Genomic DNA, 14,268 nt, shown 5'->3' on the forward strand with positions numbered 1-14,268 from the left:
CCACTGAGAGCTCACACCTGGCTACCTCAGAGCAATTCAACTGGTGTTTAAGCAGGTTTGACTCTGATGGAAGCTGCAGGCTGGAGGGACTGGGGGACGTGGATTTGACCTCGGGGCTGGAGGATGCTCTGCTCCACAGATTCAGTCTGGCTGCAGTCAGGAGTGGGACTGTGTGTGGGACGGCTGTGAGACTGGGCTGTTCAGTGCTCAGTCACAGATAAACCAATTGTAAGCGTTAAAGGCAGATTTCTGTAACACACGCTGTCTTCCATGTAATCACAATCACTCATCTTCATAACTTTAAAGGCTGAATGAGCTGATAAAGGTCTACTTCCGGACAACATCTGGTCATTTAGTTCATAAAAATCCTTTATCTTGATCTTTGGAAGCCCATAAAAGATGTCAGTGTCCATGAATCTTATTTATTAGGTGTAACTCTTATAAGCTTGTGAAATGAAACTGCGCTGGCAAACACTGAGCTTATATTCTTTCTTCTCAAGTCTAAAAACTGTCTCTCTTCCATGTATGAGCAGAATACATACATGCCAAAATGTGTCTACCGGCACCCATAAACCTCACCTGTCCTGTTTGTTTATTCAACATAACACACAAAGTGAAAAAATAACTTTAACTGTTACGGCATTACGGGGGTTTGTTTCGGGCTATTTCTTGGTTAAGATCAGTTGCCAGGCAACCAGTGGAGACTCCAAGAAGTGACTGGCCTCTGCAAAGAAACAGCCCAGCACATCCGCGCCCGCCCAGACCCTCTAACCCCCAGGACAATTGTTTTCACACGTGGGTTTTTGTACATGTTAAACAAACATGATGCAACTTGTTAATTAGTGAGCTTTGGAGGTGCTGGGAGGTGGATTTTATTACTTTTGGGAAGAGCCAGACTTACAGTCGTTATTCTATGTTAAGGTAACTAGCAATCTTCTCATGTAACGCTGAGCAAATAAAACCAATATTAATAGCTCATTCAGGACTACTTTGGTGAAGGAACTTGTGCACTGGGAGTAAATTATTTTTGGTGGAATGGCTGTGTTCTGAGAGTTCACTGCGCTTCCACGAGCCGACGCTGAAAGCTCAAGGCAGGGAGACGGGCAGCAGCACAGACCCAAGACAGAACAGAGCAAGCTTCAATGACACAGCAATGACATTGATAAGATCTGCAGCGTAAAAAGGAGGAGCTGGTGTGGAGGTGGATTTCAAATCAGCTTGCTGATAAACAGCAAGGGAGGGTAGGTTAAGGAACTTAAATAGGTGCTTTGAATGAGATGTACCAATGATGCTGACAGCTGATAAGGTTGGGCTTATCGATCAGTTATCAGCCGATGAGTTGGGCTTATGAGCTGAGCTTGACTCAGTGCCCTGCCTGAACTAACGCTAAGCTTCATCTCTAAAAAAGTTGTTGAAAGATTGCAGCACTATAGATACGGGACTGAGAATCAAACTTCAGATTCATTTGGAGATATTTCAGTTTCGAAACAAATAGTTTTGGAGATGTGTGGTAATTCCACAATGTTTTACCTTTCGCTTCACATTTGAACATTGTGTATTTAAAAACGTTACACTTGACCAACTCAGGGCTACAGTTAATTTATATATACTTGTAAATATGTATATAGATATAGATATACTCTGAAAAAGATACTGAGAGTGCTTTTAAATAAGACCAATGCAATGACCAAATCCTTTCATTTGAGAAGCTGTAGTCAGCAAATGTTTGACAGTTTTGCTATACAAATGAAATAAAACTAACAATGTGATTAAGGATTAGAAATGTAACTTTCTTTCATTTAACTAAGCACACTGACAATGCTGGAGCTTATAACCAATTAATTAGAAGAGACTTTCCAAAGATCAGTTGATATATAAAATAGATTTTATTATATTTTTGTTAATTTCCTGTGTTTTAAGGGACAAGTCCATATGAATCTTATTGAATTACACTCACTTGCTGGTTCATTATGTGCACTAGTGAAAAGTAATGTATTCTATAAATCATACCTTCATGAAGGTTATGGTATTCAGCATTTGTTTAACATAACAAAGCTGCTGATTCAGCTGTGTTTTCATCTTTGAGGCTGTGGTTTGCTGCAATATCGACTTGTATTGTGTTGAACCGACACATGTTTCCATTATTTGAACAACCCTAGAAACACATGCACAGGACCATTATATTAGAATGCATTTGTTGCCACTAGTGTACTTAATGAAGTGGCAAGTGAGTGAGTGAATGAGTCTCTGTTACATTAACCATGCCAGTATCTAGTTCATTAAATGCATTTTTTCCATTGAAACATTTTTGTATTAATGTCATCTTGACATATTTGGTATGTTCAGACATTTGGAGCACATAATTGAAAATTAAATAAAGTTCTATGAATCGTAAATTGACATTACAACCTGCTATTTTAATGATTAGATTGTGAGTCAGCACTCCTCAGGTTAAACAGCTGAATCGAGTTTCCTCCATGACGTATCTGACATTCAGGATGCGAAGACAACTGTGATTCTTGATGGATCAGCGTTTGGTGGAGTTGGTGCCTGGGTGACATTGAGAAATTACCCCTGTACTGAGGTGTTTCCTGTGTTGATGGAAATCAGCCGTGATAGGCTGAAAAGCACCTTTATTAGTCTGCAAAGCTGACTGACGCAGGACGACAGTGAGGGTCACGATGAGCCACGCACGCAGAGTTGGTGCGTAGAGTTTGCCAGGCGGCTGTATGTGTGTGTATGTTTGTGTGGAGGGGTAAAGACTGAGCAGAGTAAACAGTGGAGCTCTCTGAGGTGTCAGTGCTCACTGACCGGACGAGCCGGCTCATCACACACATTACTCTGATGTTAGAAACACCGCAGACCGAGACGAGAGGGTGGAGAAGTAAAACTACAGACAGGAACATAGATACAAAAGGCTTCAGAAAAACCTAATTTTGTGATTAGCGGCTGAGTGAGAGGATCACACTGAGAAGAGATGACACCTGTCCAGAGCTTAACATGGAAAGCACTTTGCATACACAACCAATTCATTAATCATGTTCAATATTTGCTATTTTCATTTCATAAAATTCATATCATTCCCTTGCAGTTTCTTTCATCTGTGGAGCAACATTAATCCAGTGTGCCAATCAAACTGCAGGGAGCACAGAACCACATCAAAGCATGTCAGCCAGTCCTTTAACAAGAGCAAGCCAGTACGCAAATCATGCCTTTAAGGAGAGAGTCCCTGGGGGATATGTATTTCTCTCACTGACACACTATATATATATGAATAAAGACAAGCACACACAATCCTAACAGACTAACAGAGATCAGGGTCTAACACTCCCATGATTCATTTATCAGCTCAGTCTATTAAATCCCTACACACAAACAGAATAATCAATGCAGGGGTGGAAAAAAAAAATCACATACGTACATTCAAGCAAGTACAGTGTGCTTCTGTGCATACGCAAACAATTATTTTCCCACATGAGTGAATCTTATCTCAATCACCTCATTGAACTTCACTTTTATCATCATGACAAACATCCTCCAGTGACTGTCATTACTCCTCTTCCTCCTCCGTTGCCTCATCATCATCAGTCACAGTATTTAATTAGACGTGAGGCCCCATGCACGTCCCTTTAAGCATGATTAAATCAGTAATCTATAAACAGGATTTAACTATTGACAACTAAAACGAGTCTGTTCCAACAATAAAAATAGTGAATCTATTCCTGGTTGAATTTCAGAACAGTCAAATTAAAAATCAAACACAGATGGGAGTGGGAGAATTTGACTGCAGTGACAGCCTCATTTCCTCAGGAAATCTTTGCAGATGAATGGGCAGAACGTTTGTTTGGAGGTGCAGATTTAGTCACTGTGTATTTAAAGTAAGTGTCCATCTGACTGCACATTATCAATAGCCAAAAGGTCGTAAGAGTGTGAAAGCAGCAGAGAGAAAACAGAGGACTGAGCTGGCACACACACACATTAACGAGTCATACTACTGTTAATTAGTTTTGAAAAAGCTGAATGGTTACACGTTTTAACTACTGACAAGAAAATAAACTAGATGTGGTGCTTGCTAGTAAGCCTCTTCCTCACAGTAGTAAAACAGCACTCAATGGACAAACCTACATCATGTAATTTTTTTTTTTTCAGTGCCCTTACCACAAATACACTCAGCTATACACCAATCAGCCACAACATTATAACCACCTTTCTAATATTGTGTAGGTCTCCATTGTGCCTGCAAAACAGTTGTGACTCATCAGAGAAAGGACATGGGCCTTCTGCAGGTGTCCTGCTGTGTCTAGAAACAGGATGTCATTAGTGGGGGGTCTTTGGGTCCTATGGGCTGAGGCGAGGGGCCTCTGTGGATCAGGCTTAGATCTGCCCCCTCCATTTCTGCCTTCAAATCCAGGCTAAAAACTCACTTTTACTCCCTGGCCTTCCTTGTTCCCTAATCCTGTACTCCTGCTTATCCTATGTGGTTCCTTTTAATTATGTTTTTATGACTAATGGTCCAATGTGTTTTTCTGTATTATTTGTTTTAATCCTTGTTATCCACTGTACAGCACTTTGGTCAGTCTATGCTGTGTTTAAATGTGCTTTATAAATTAAATTTACTTACTTACTTACTTACTTTACAGGCTTGTTCCAGTGCATCCCACAGATTCTTGATCAGTTTGGGATCTAGGGGATTTGGAGGCCAGGTCAACACCTTGTGCTGTTCCTCGTGTTTTTTTGAGTTTTCCTAAACCATTTTTGTGTGTGTGTCTGAGTCAGACTGCATCCTGCTGGGGGTGGCTTCTGCCATCAATTTTGGAGGATGTAGTTTGTGGTGCTATTAAACTGGATTAATAGCCCGATGACAGCTGGGACTGGCTCCAGCCTTCCCGTGACCCTTCACAGGACAAGCGGTTACAGAAGATGAATGAATAAATGAATGAATGAATGAATGAAATAGAAAAGAGTTTCTATAATTTAGCATAGCCCACTTACTAAAATGGGGTTGTCAAAATAATAGAAATATATGTTGGTACATACAATTCAATAGTACTAGAAAGCCACACAGCCTCCAAAATTAAAACAAAGTTGAATCCGCTCTCTCCATTATTTTAAACAAATGCAGAATACCATAACCTTCATGAGGCTAAGATATAGTGCAGGGCTGTTCAGTGTATCAGAATACACTGGTTTTTCTAGTGTACTTTGTATTTTGTATGTATTTATTTTTCCCTTAAAATTTAGTGAAAATACTGCATGAGAGCATAGTATGTTTCCATCAATATGCGTCTCTAACAGTGTCAGTTTGCTTTACATCAACAGGACTGTGCATTAAAGATGAGTCCCTCATTTTCCACAAATTTCCTCACATCATCTTCATCGCCTTCTTCACTACTGCTACGACTATCATAGGCATCCGTCATCCCAATCACCATCACCATCCTAAGCATCTTGGTCACGTTCTTCACCAACATCTTTATCTGCTCCTCCTCTGTAGCCTTTAAAGGAGGAATCCCTGTCGGGGGCTGAGAAGCTGCGGGGTAGCATGCGTCCAGAGCAACGGATGTGAAGTGACAGAAGCTGCATGTATTTATAGGCTATCTGAGTAGAGAAATGTGCTGCTCACTATTGAGGCTATTTATAGAGCCTTTTACTGATGCCTCTGAGTAGAGTGGAGGAGAGGAGATGGTTCTCCCGGGAATGACTTACGAGGCTCCCTCATATCTCCCTCTACCCCCATTCAGAGCACGTCCACCCTTCCACTCCCCACAGCTCTACCCATCCTCCTACATCGACTCTTGTTTCTCACTTTCCATCCTCTGTCCACTCTTCCTTCCCCATCCTTGCTGCTGTCCTATTCTTTACCTTCTCTCCTCCTGTCTTCCATCCATTTTCCCAACTCACTGAAGAGCCTCTTCGCTCATATCCACATCCATCATCTTCTTTCTATCTTCCAGATGTTTTCACTCCCTCTACCCCTTTTACACAACCATCGAAAACTCTTCTCTAAATTCCTCTACAGCAGGTACTCTGCCAGGAGCCCACACTCTGACATAGTCAAGTTATCACTTTAAATTAAATTAAATTGTGCTGCAAACATTCAAAGCTCAAAGGCTTGAGAAGTTACACTACAAAAATGGCCTCTAATCTGTGATATCTCTCTGGGCTTCACAGAAGGTTTATTCCCCTCACATCCCTAATTCTCCTCCTCTGCCTTTTTGGATTTCTACTGCTTGATATTTCCCCCAGCTATTGACTTATTCTCGCACAATGTGGTTTATCCCTTTTAATTTAATAAACTAGCATTCTTCAATGACCCTTTTGTCCCTGTCGTAGTGGAAATACGTGTACGTCCTTGAAGTGGTAGCCCTGCTACCATTTGGCATAAGCACTTACTAAAGTGTGACCAGTATGAGAAAACAGAAACAGCAACAGAAAACACACACACATACACACACAAAATACAGTCAAGTTATTAATACCAGACAGCAAATCATCACATTCAATTATTCTTTTGGAGGGGGGAGAGGCCAATCCTGGAGCTGAATGATGTAACGGGATGCAGTAGTTGATGTCAGCATGTGAGTCTTCGAGCTGTATGAATACACACATTCACACACACACACACGCATATAGCCAGACACGCACACACAGACAGACAAACACACATCCTCCCACGTCCTTGACAGCATGTTGTGATGCAGAGTGGCGTCTGCTTGTCAAGCTGACAGACCCGCGCTGACAGCATGGTCAGAGCGCCGCAGACAAGGAAGAAAAACACTGATTTTATAACGCTCCAAACCACAACAACAAACAGCCCGCCGGGCACGAGCAGCGCAGTGCCCAGGACCATCATCTCTGTTTTTTTAGTAGCCTGATGCTGTGTCACTCTGATATTTGGGCAATGCCTGCTTATAGGGGGTCTCAGACAGACACAAAGTCATGCAGTGAATGTACATCCTCACAGGCCACACAGGTGACCGACTGACCAAAGACATGTTGGTAAGATTAAGACAAATTTGGGAAATCACTGTAATATCCCAACTATATCTTAACTGATTTCAAATATGAAATTAAAAGCTGCTGTGCAGGCGGTCTATGAATTGGATTTTTATTTTTTTTTATAATCTTCATTACACTGCATCAGCTTTGTTAAGTGATCGGCAGTTAATTATAGGGATGTCATAACTGCTCACACATCAGAGTAACTGTCTTTCCATTCGCATTAATGTCTGGAAGGCGGCTATAATAGAAACGTGGTTACAAAACTATAGTCTGCTCTGCTAAAACAGACACGTGCCATACTTCAGCCTCAACAGGACAGAAGTGTTGAAGCTCAGCCAGTCCCCACCACCTCAGCCGTCACCTTGTCAGTCAGTCTTTACTGCACTATTACACAACCAGCAGTCTGCGAAAGGTAGCAGAAAGGAGAGGCAGAGGCAAGGTAGGTGCCGTCTGGAGTTAGAATTGAACAAGGGAGAAAATGCGATGGAGTGGGGGGGTGGGGGGGTGACCGAATGAAATCAAACAGCCAGAGAAAGCAGGGAGAGCCAAGGGGAACGTGAGACAGCGAAAGTAAAGAGATGAAGAAGACAGGGGAGAGGGGTAGAGGAAAAAGAGTGAGGCTCAAGGACTGTGCAGCTGTGGGATCGTATTAAACAATCACTTCTGTGTCAGCGGCCCAACACACCAGCCGAAGACATCTAGTGTAGTAGAAGCACTCGGCCAGTGCGAAAACAACTATCTCTGACGTCAAAATTAGCCTGTTTTTCTACCTGTGCTCTGAATTAAAATGCACCGATCCACGTGACGCGTAAAAGGAGTAGCATGTAATTTGCAGAGTCAAGCATCAGAGCTGATTCACGAGCTGCTCGGTGTATTGACAGAAGGCGGGCCTCCTGAGGGTGATATCTCCTCAATGTCAATCACGGCAATGACATCGCTCCCAAAAGGCAAAAAGGCACAAGCACAATCCATGTTCAGCGTGTACAGTAAACCACGGACACGAAGAGACTATATGTTTGTCCGGAACATAAAGATTTGTCACACTCAAAACACAGTCCCATCTTCGGAACAGGGTAAAGTGTTGTTATCTTCGTATATCTATGTGTGTTGGTTGTGCATGTATAGCGTGTGCTGAAGGGGGTAGGGCATCACGACAACGCAAGCCTCGAGACAAGAGGGTGGTTGCCGTGGAAACCTCAGGCTGAGAGCTCGGCAACCGGACGACTGAAGGAAAAGAGGGAGCGATAGACGGTGAGAGAGACGGAGAAAGAGCATGTGTGTGATGAAAAAATTAGAGGGCAACATCCCGGAGGGGCGAGGAGGAAAAAGTAAAAAAAGAGAGAAGGAAATAGAGCCGTAAGGAGGGGAGGTGGGGGGAAATGATATCTGGGAGAGACAATGAAAGCGCGGCAGCCAAGAGGAGGAGATCAAAGAGGAGTGAAGGAGTGAAAATGATGGAGGCCAGAGGGGAAAGGGCGAGAGGGACAGAGGGGGGGGGGGGGATGTGGACTCACAGGGAACAGTGCGGAGGTAGAGGTTGTCTCTGATGATCTGCTGGTGGTCGTGGTCCACTGAGCCCTTGGAGAAGCGCAGGTTGAGGTAGTGCCGCAAATCCTTGTCAACCACCCCCCCTGAAAACAAACAGAGCAAAGAAAAGGAGTGAGTAGTGTTTCATAATTTATAACATAAACGCAACAAGAGATGTTTTTGGATACCGTAACCGGCCCCAACATGAATCATGGTTCAAGTGACACAGGCAGAAAGATTTCACTCCAGTAGAAGAACAAGCAGCATGATTACACACTCATACTGTATAGCCTTATACTCCACATACCCACAAAACTTTTAAATTATAGTATAGACCGCAAAGTTTCCAAAGACACAACTCTAAGTGAAACAATGAAGATGATTTTTAACATTAAGCTTCCAAAAATGGCTTAATCAGGTTGAAAGCTTGCAATGATTTTCACACCAAAGCCAAATAGCCAAGGCTACTGATGCAAACACACACACACACACACAGATCATGGTAATTGTGTAAACCTGTGATCCCCTTGGGGCTAAATATACGTGGAGTCAGCAGGTTGGGTGACAAAGGCTACAGAGGACACTCAAACCTCCTCCTCTCTGCCCCTCTGTCTGTTCATTTTTTTTTTGCTGTACCAGCTGTCTCTCTTGTCATTAAGTCAGTGAAGTGAAATACAGTGAAATAAATGACAAACACAAGTGAAGGCAAAAGACTGAGGACGAGGAACATATCTGTGCAGCACACACTATATGATAATGTCCATGAATAGTTTCTCCTCCCGTCTCAAACCAAAAGAAGCCCAGGAGGACGAGAGGAGGGGATCTTATTCTCTATGCAACATTCCCTATGCAAAACTATTACATCTGACAGCAGGAGGGATGAGGTTACATGCCATGCATTTACAAATGACAAACACGTCTTCTCACTGATGCATACTCTAGTGACCTCCAGCCAAATTGAGTCGACAGTGCTCGGCCTACCAGTTAAGATTAATGCAGTGCCTACCTGTCAAGGAGAGCATATTGCCACTGGAGAGGAAACTCATTCCTGGACACCACTGCACATATTGTGCAGATACAAGCATGTGTGTCCCTGACACGGGTGACTTCTGAAATGATTAATCCATTTGGTATGACATCTTATGCAAACTGACACCATTTTAGCAAAGCTGTGAAGCACTATGAATTGAGAGGAGAGGAGAGGAGAGGAGAGGAGAGGAGAGGAGAGGAGAGGAAGGGAGCCAGTAAACAAAGGAAGACAAAATGAAATGCTGATTAACGGTATTAGGACTGTTGCGGTTTCAGGCGGGCAGACATCCTATCACACAGCTCTGTATTCAGGCATAGGCCACATCTCTTCCATGCAACCTCAACACACACACACATATTTATACATGCAAACCAATACATGCTCAGAGAGAGGGAGACAGACAGCACAGAGAAAGGCAGTGCAATCCAGACACCTTATCAGCCGCCGGCCCAGATGTTGATAAAAGCGGTCCTTTCTCCACAGGTATACATCCACAGACCGCCTGTCCTCCCAAGCGTCCTCTAGCCTCGCAACCAACCACCGCACATCTTCCGCTGCCTCGGTTGAAACCCCACTCTCTCTCTCTCCCTCTGCTTCTCCAATGCTGCTCCAGCACACAGCTACCGGCTGCAGCCAATTTTAATCCCAGAGAAGATGATGAGGACGGGGGGCGGGGGGGGGGGGGATGGGAAATGTAGAAAGACACGGATAGATGAAGAGAGACGACGACCGTCGGGAGAAAAAAGAGGAGACGGAGATGTGCCAGTGGGAAGCCGGGCTCCAAACAACCTGCCAGAGGATTGGCCAGGCAGCGTCCACAGTCCTACAGCGACCCCTATCTGCTGCTGCTATTACTACACCGCAATGCATTTATGTGAGAGGAAGTGAGCGCAAGAGAGAGAGAGAGAAAGAGAGAGAGAGAGAGAGACATTGAGTGACTGTGGCAAATAAATGTTTATGCATGTGAAAGCATTTGTAGACGTGTGTCCATATTTTTGCATGTGTGTGAGTGCATCCAGCTGCTCCCCGACATTCCTCAAATACTTTTCATCTCGCCCACCAGATGCTCTCCCTATTTGACCTTGTGTTAACGTCACAAGACTCCAGAGAAATACTGTGAAACGCAGCGGCGGCGGCATATGTCACACGGAGGTTACACACACTCATACGCACACAAAGGGCTGATGAGCTCACAGCTGCAGACGCCAGTGAAGACGCCTTGAGCGTCTTCTCGAGCAAGGTTTGGTCAAAATAGAAGACGTAAACAAACACCAACACAGAGACACACACACACGCGCTCCTGATATGAGTACTCAGCCCAAGGCACAGTAGAGTGTGGAGGAGGGGTATATTTAAAAATGCTTTATCGGTGTAACTGTTCAAATAGGACAAATTAGGCAATCTCAGAATTGTTGACTCTCATCTCAGTCAACTTGTTTCGTGGCTGGCTGCTCCAAAACGGTTTTACAGATTTACAATAACTGTAACACATCCAGGGGAACAGGACGACATCCTGATTAATCACAGACTCATCAACACAGAGAGCAATGAGTGCAGTTCCTGCTTAGGGAAGTCAGATTCCTCCCTGCTGCCCACAAGCTACTGTTACAGATGCTGAGCTGCTAGCACTCCCTCCACTACAGCAGCCTCCACCTTATTACGCGATGGTACACAGGGAATGTGTCCAATATCACTCCCGATTTATGATGCACCGCAATACATTTACTGTCCTCCATTTTATTTATATTCATTGCCCTGAAAAATATCCACAAGGGAACAAACAAGTCTGTGACATGTGCACAACTCGCAGCGCAATGCCAGGCAATTTATGGATGCAAACACTGCAGTTCAGGGCCTCGAAAGCAATCAGTGATGATACAAAATGATGACAATAACCACTCACTACTGTCTATTGTTATGGAGTAGTGAAGGAATGCAGATGATTTCAGGCACAGTTTGGGTCTCTACGGGCTTGTGTGCTGAATTTATATGTTCAATATCTCGTAAACATGTGTCTGTTCTGTTGCTGCTGCGTGAGTTAAATGAGTTCCTGCTGAGTGTTTAGTGTGCTGCTAGGAATCCAAATGTTGGGAGAGCGGATTCTTTACAATACAAACAAGAGTATAACCATATGTTTAACCGGGGACACGGCTTTCCATTCTACAAAAGAAAATCTGTAAATCAACAACATGTATAGGTGGTTGACGGCATACACAACTAAATCTAATGTCTTTGTTGCTTAGCAACACAAAGAAGTAGATTTGTTCGCACAGCTGATTTCCACCTAACATACCCATACTAGACAGAAAAAACATCAAATCATAAATATTTATTCCTTGATTTGAGTGCGTTCACAGGGAAAATGCAGATTAGATACTACTACTTTGAGCAACGAAACGCAGCAGCCAGACTCCAACCTTAGTGTTAATGTTGTTTGCCCCCACAATGCCCCCAAATCAGCATATTTTTGAGTGTCTTATGTCCAATGACAAAAGCAACGTGCGTTAGAAAAGCAAGAAATATTCATACGAAGCCTCACTGACAAAAGCTGTGTGGCACTGCCAATTCAAACACAGCAAACACAGCGAAACATAACAACGCAAAGGAGAAATGCAAAAAATAACCAAGTCTGTCCTTGACAATAGATGGTTGAGGGGCAGATAAAGACAGAGACAATAAGTTTTTAAATTTTGAACATACGAAGAACGTAGCTGGGACAGCCTGCGCCTGGCTAGCATCAGCAGTGGATTGCATTCACATGCCAATTCATTAGGTACATCTGTAAAACTAATACGTTCTAGTATTGCACTCAAGTCACTCAAGTCAATTCAGCATTTGTTTAAAGTAACAGAGAACTCTTTATTTAGTGCAAGATTGTTAAATGAGAATCCGTTTGTTTTCACTGGTGTACTTAATGAACTGGAGGGTGTATGTCAGGTGTCGTCTGGAATTTGCGGTGATGCCGATGAAGAAGAAGAAGTATCAGAGTCCTGTATGTCTTATGCTGAAGGAGTTTATTTAGGCCCGTACGAGGAGAACAGAAGATTCTTCATCACAACATAAGTGCATCAGTCCACCTCAGTTCTAAGGGACAAACAGTAAACTCAGATTCTTATACTAGAAAGGTGGGCCAAGGCAGTGACGGAGGGCGTTATCATCTAACTCTACAGCTGTGCCTGTAGACAGCCAGAGAGTTAGATTGAAGACGCCAAAAGAGGGACCATGGCCTTGGCATGTTCCTCAGAGAGAAAATAGGGCAGATAACTGACCCCAGTAGTAATCTAACTTTACCAGACAAACTATCCATAGGCAAGAGAAATTATTCTCTGACATCGTCGATTAATATTAATTCTATTAACTGGATAGTAGCTCCATCAATCTGTCTGTTGCTTAACATGCTCTGTCTCCAAGCCTCCAAAAACTGTTAACGTCAGTATTTCAGTATGTCGCAACAATATCATGATCAAGATCTTATAAACTCAGCTCCTTTTATTTCTAAAGAAACTGATTCATTAAATTGAATAGCTTCCACTCTTACACTCACACTTCTTGCCAGTACAATAGCTGTTCATAGGTCCAAACTGAATCAATAAAGCATCTGAAAAGATTCAGATGTGATTCAACTTATAGTTGTTATTCTATCTTAACTATAGTTCAATGCAGGTTCAACAGTGTATTGGTGAAAATAAGGTCCTGTTCCTCCGCTAATGTCTATAGCGTAGCACCAAAGCAAGTCTAAACCCAGAGCCACAGACTTGTTATGACATTACACTAGCGGAGGGTTTGCTGCTATTGTTCCCTCTGAGCAGCAAGGCCCATCTCACTCGAAACCTCAGAGTTCAAGAGGTTAATTTATTTTAAAAAATGCATTCATCACAAAATAAGGTTTTCCAAATAAACCATAAAAGTCACCGCAGATCACGTCGCTTGTAAACAGATACCACACATTCAGTACAGAGTTCCTGCAATTCATGGCTTATTTTCATCATTGGTAGCAGATTTTATTTGGCTTCGTTTTATAGATTCATCAGAAAAGAAGAATAAGAACTCGGGCTTACCTTTGACGGGTCACTGATTTTATATTTCTAGATACAGTATGTGCCTCCAAAATAAAAAACATGTCTCCACATTTGCTATCCATGTTTAAATAATAAACATCTTCCTGGATCTTTCTGTCTTCGTAAAGTCACGTATATATGGATGAAACTACTGAGCGAGAACATCAAAGTTGCGATACAGCAGGACTGATAATAATGCAGCTTTCCTCCAAGAGGCAGCTAACTGAATTGTTAATCTTGCCCTCAGTGCAATGCCCTCAGCAAGTCAAGCTCACACTCCAACACCTGTCACTTATCTTGATAAGCTGCCTGTCGAGAAATAGCATCCAGCCTGAGGTCAAGCTAACCAGGATGCAAACTACATGATCAGAGAAAAATGAGAAGGCAGGTATTATAAAAAACAAACAAAAAAAACATCACCAGTTAGCGCCATTAGGGAAACTCACCAGTTTCTCCAGCATACATTTATCTTCAACACATATATATATATATATATATATATATATACACACACACACACATATATGATTGTATAATACATCAACATGTATTGCCAGTGTATCAATATTCTGTTTTTGCCTGAGTAAAGTTATATTTTGATGTTTTCTTACAATGTTATCTTTGTAAAACAATACATTTTCACTTGCTTAT

The 14,268-nt window shown here is 42.7% G+C and overlaps 1 protein-coding gene across 1 annotated transcript in view; it reads right to left on the reverse strand.

Annotated features, from left to right (window-relative positions):
• magi2b (membrane associated guanylate kinase, WW and PDZ domain containing 2b) overlaps positions 1-14,268 on the reverse strand; it is a 74,893-nt gene that overhangs the window by 44,981 nt on the left and 15,644 nt on the right. The window contains exon 2 of the mRNA XM_084555695.1: positions 8,517-8,633. Coding sequence (XP_084411821.1) covers positions 8,517-8,633 — 117 coding nt within the window. The remainder of the gene's footprint in view (positions 1-8,516; positions 8,634-14,268) is intronic.

This window comes from Chelon labrosus (genome assembly GCF_963514085.1).
Source record: "Chelon labrosus genome assembly, chromosome: 11".
NCBI classification, from domain to species: Eukaryota; Metazoa; Chordata; class Actinopteri; order Mugiliformes; family Mugilidae; genus Chelon; species Chelon labrosus.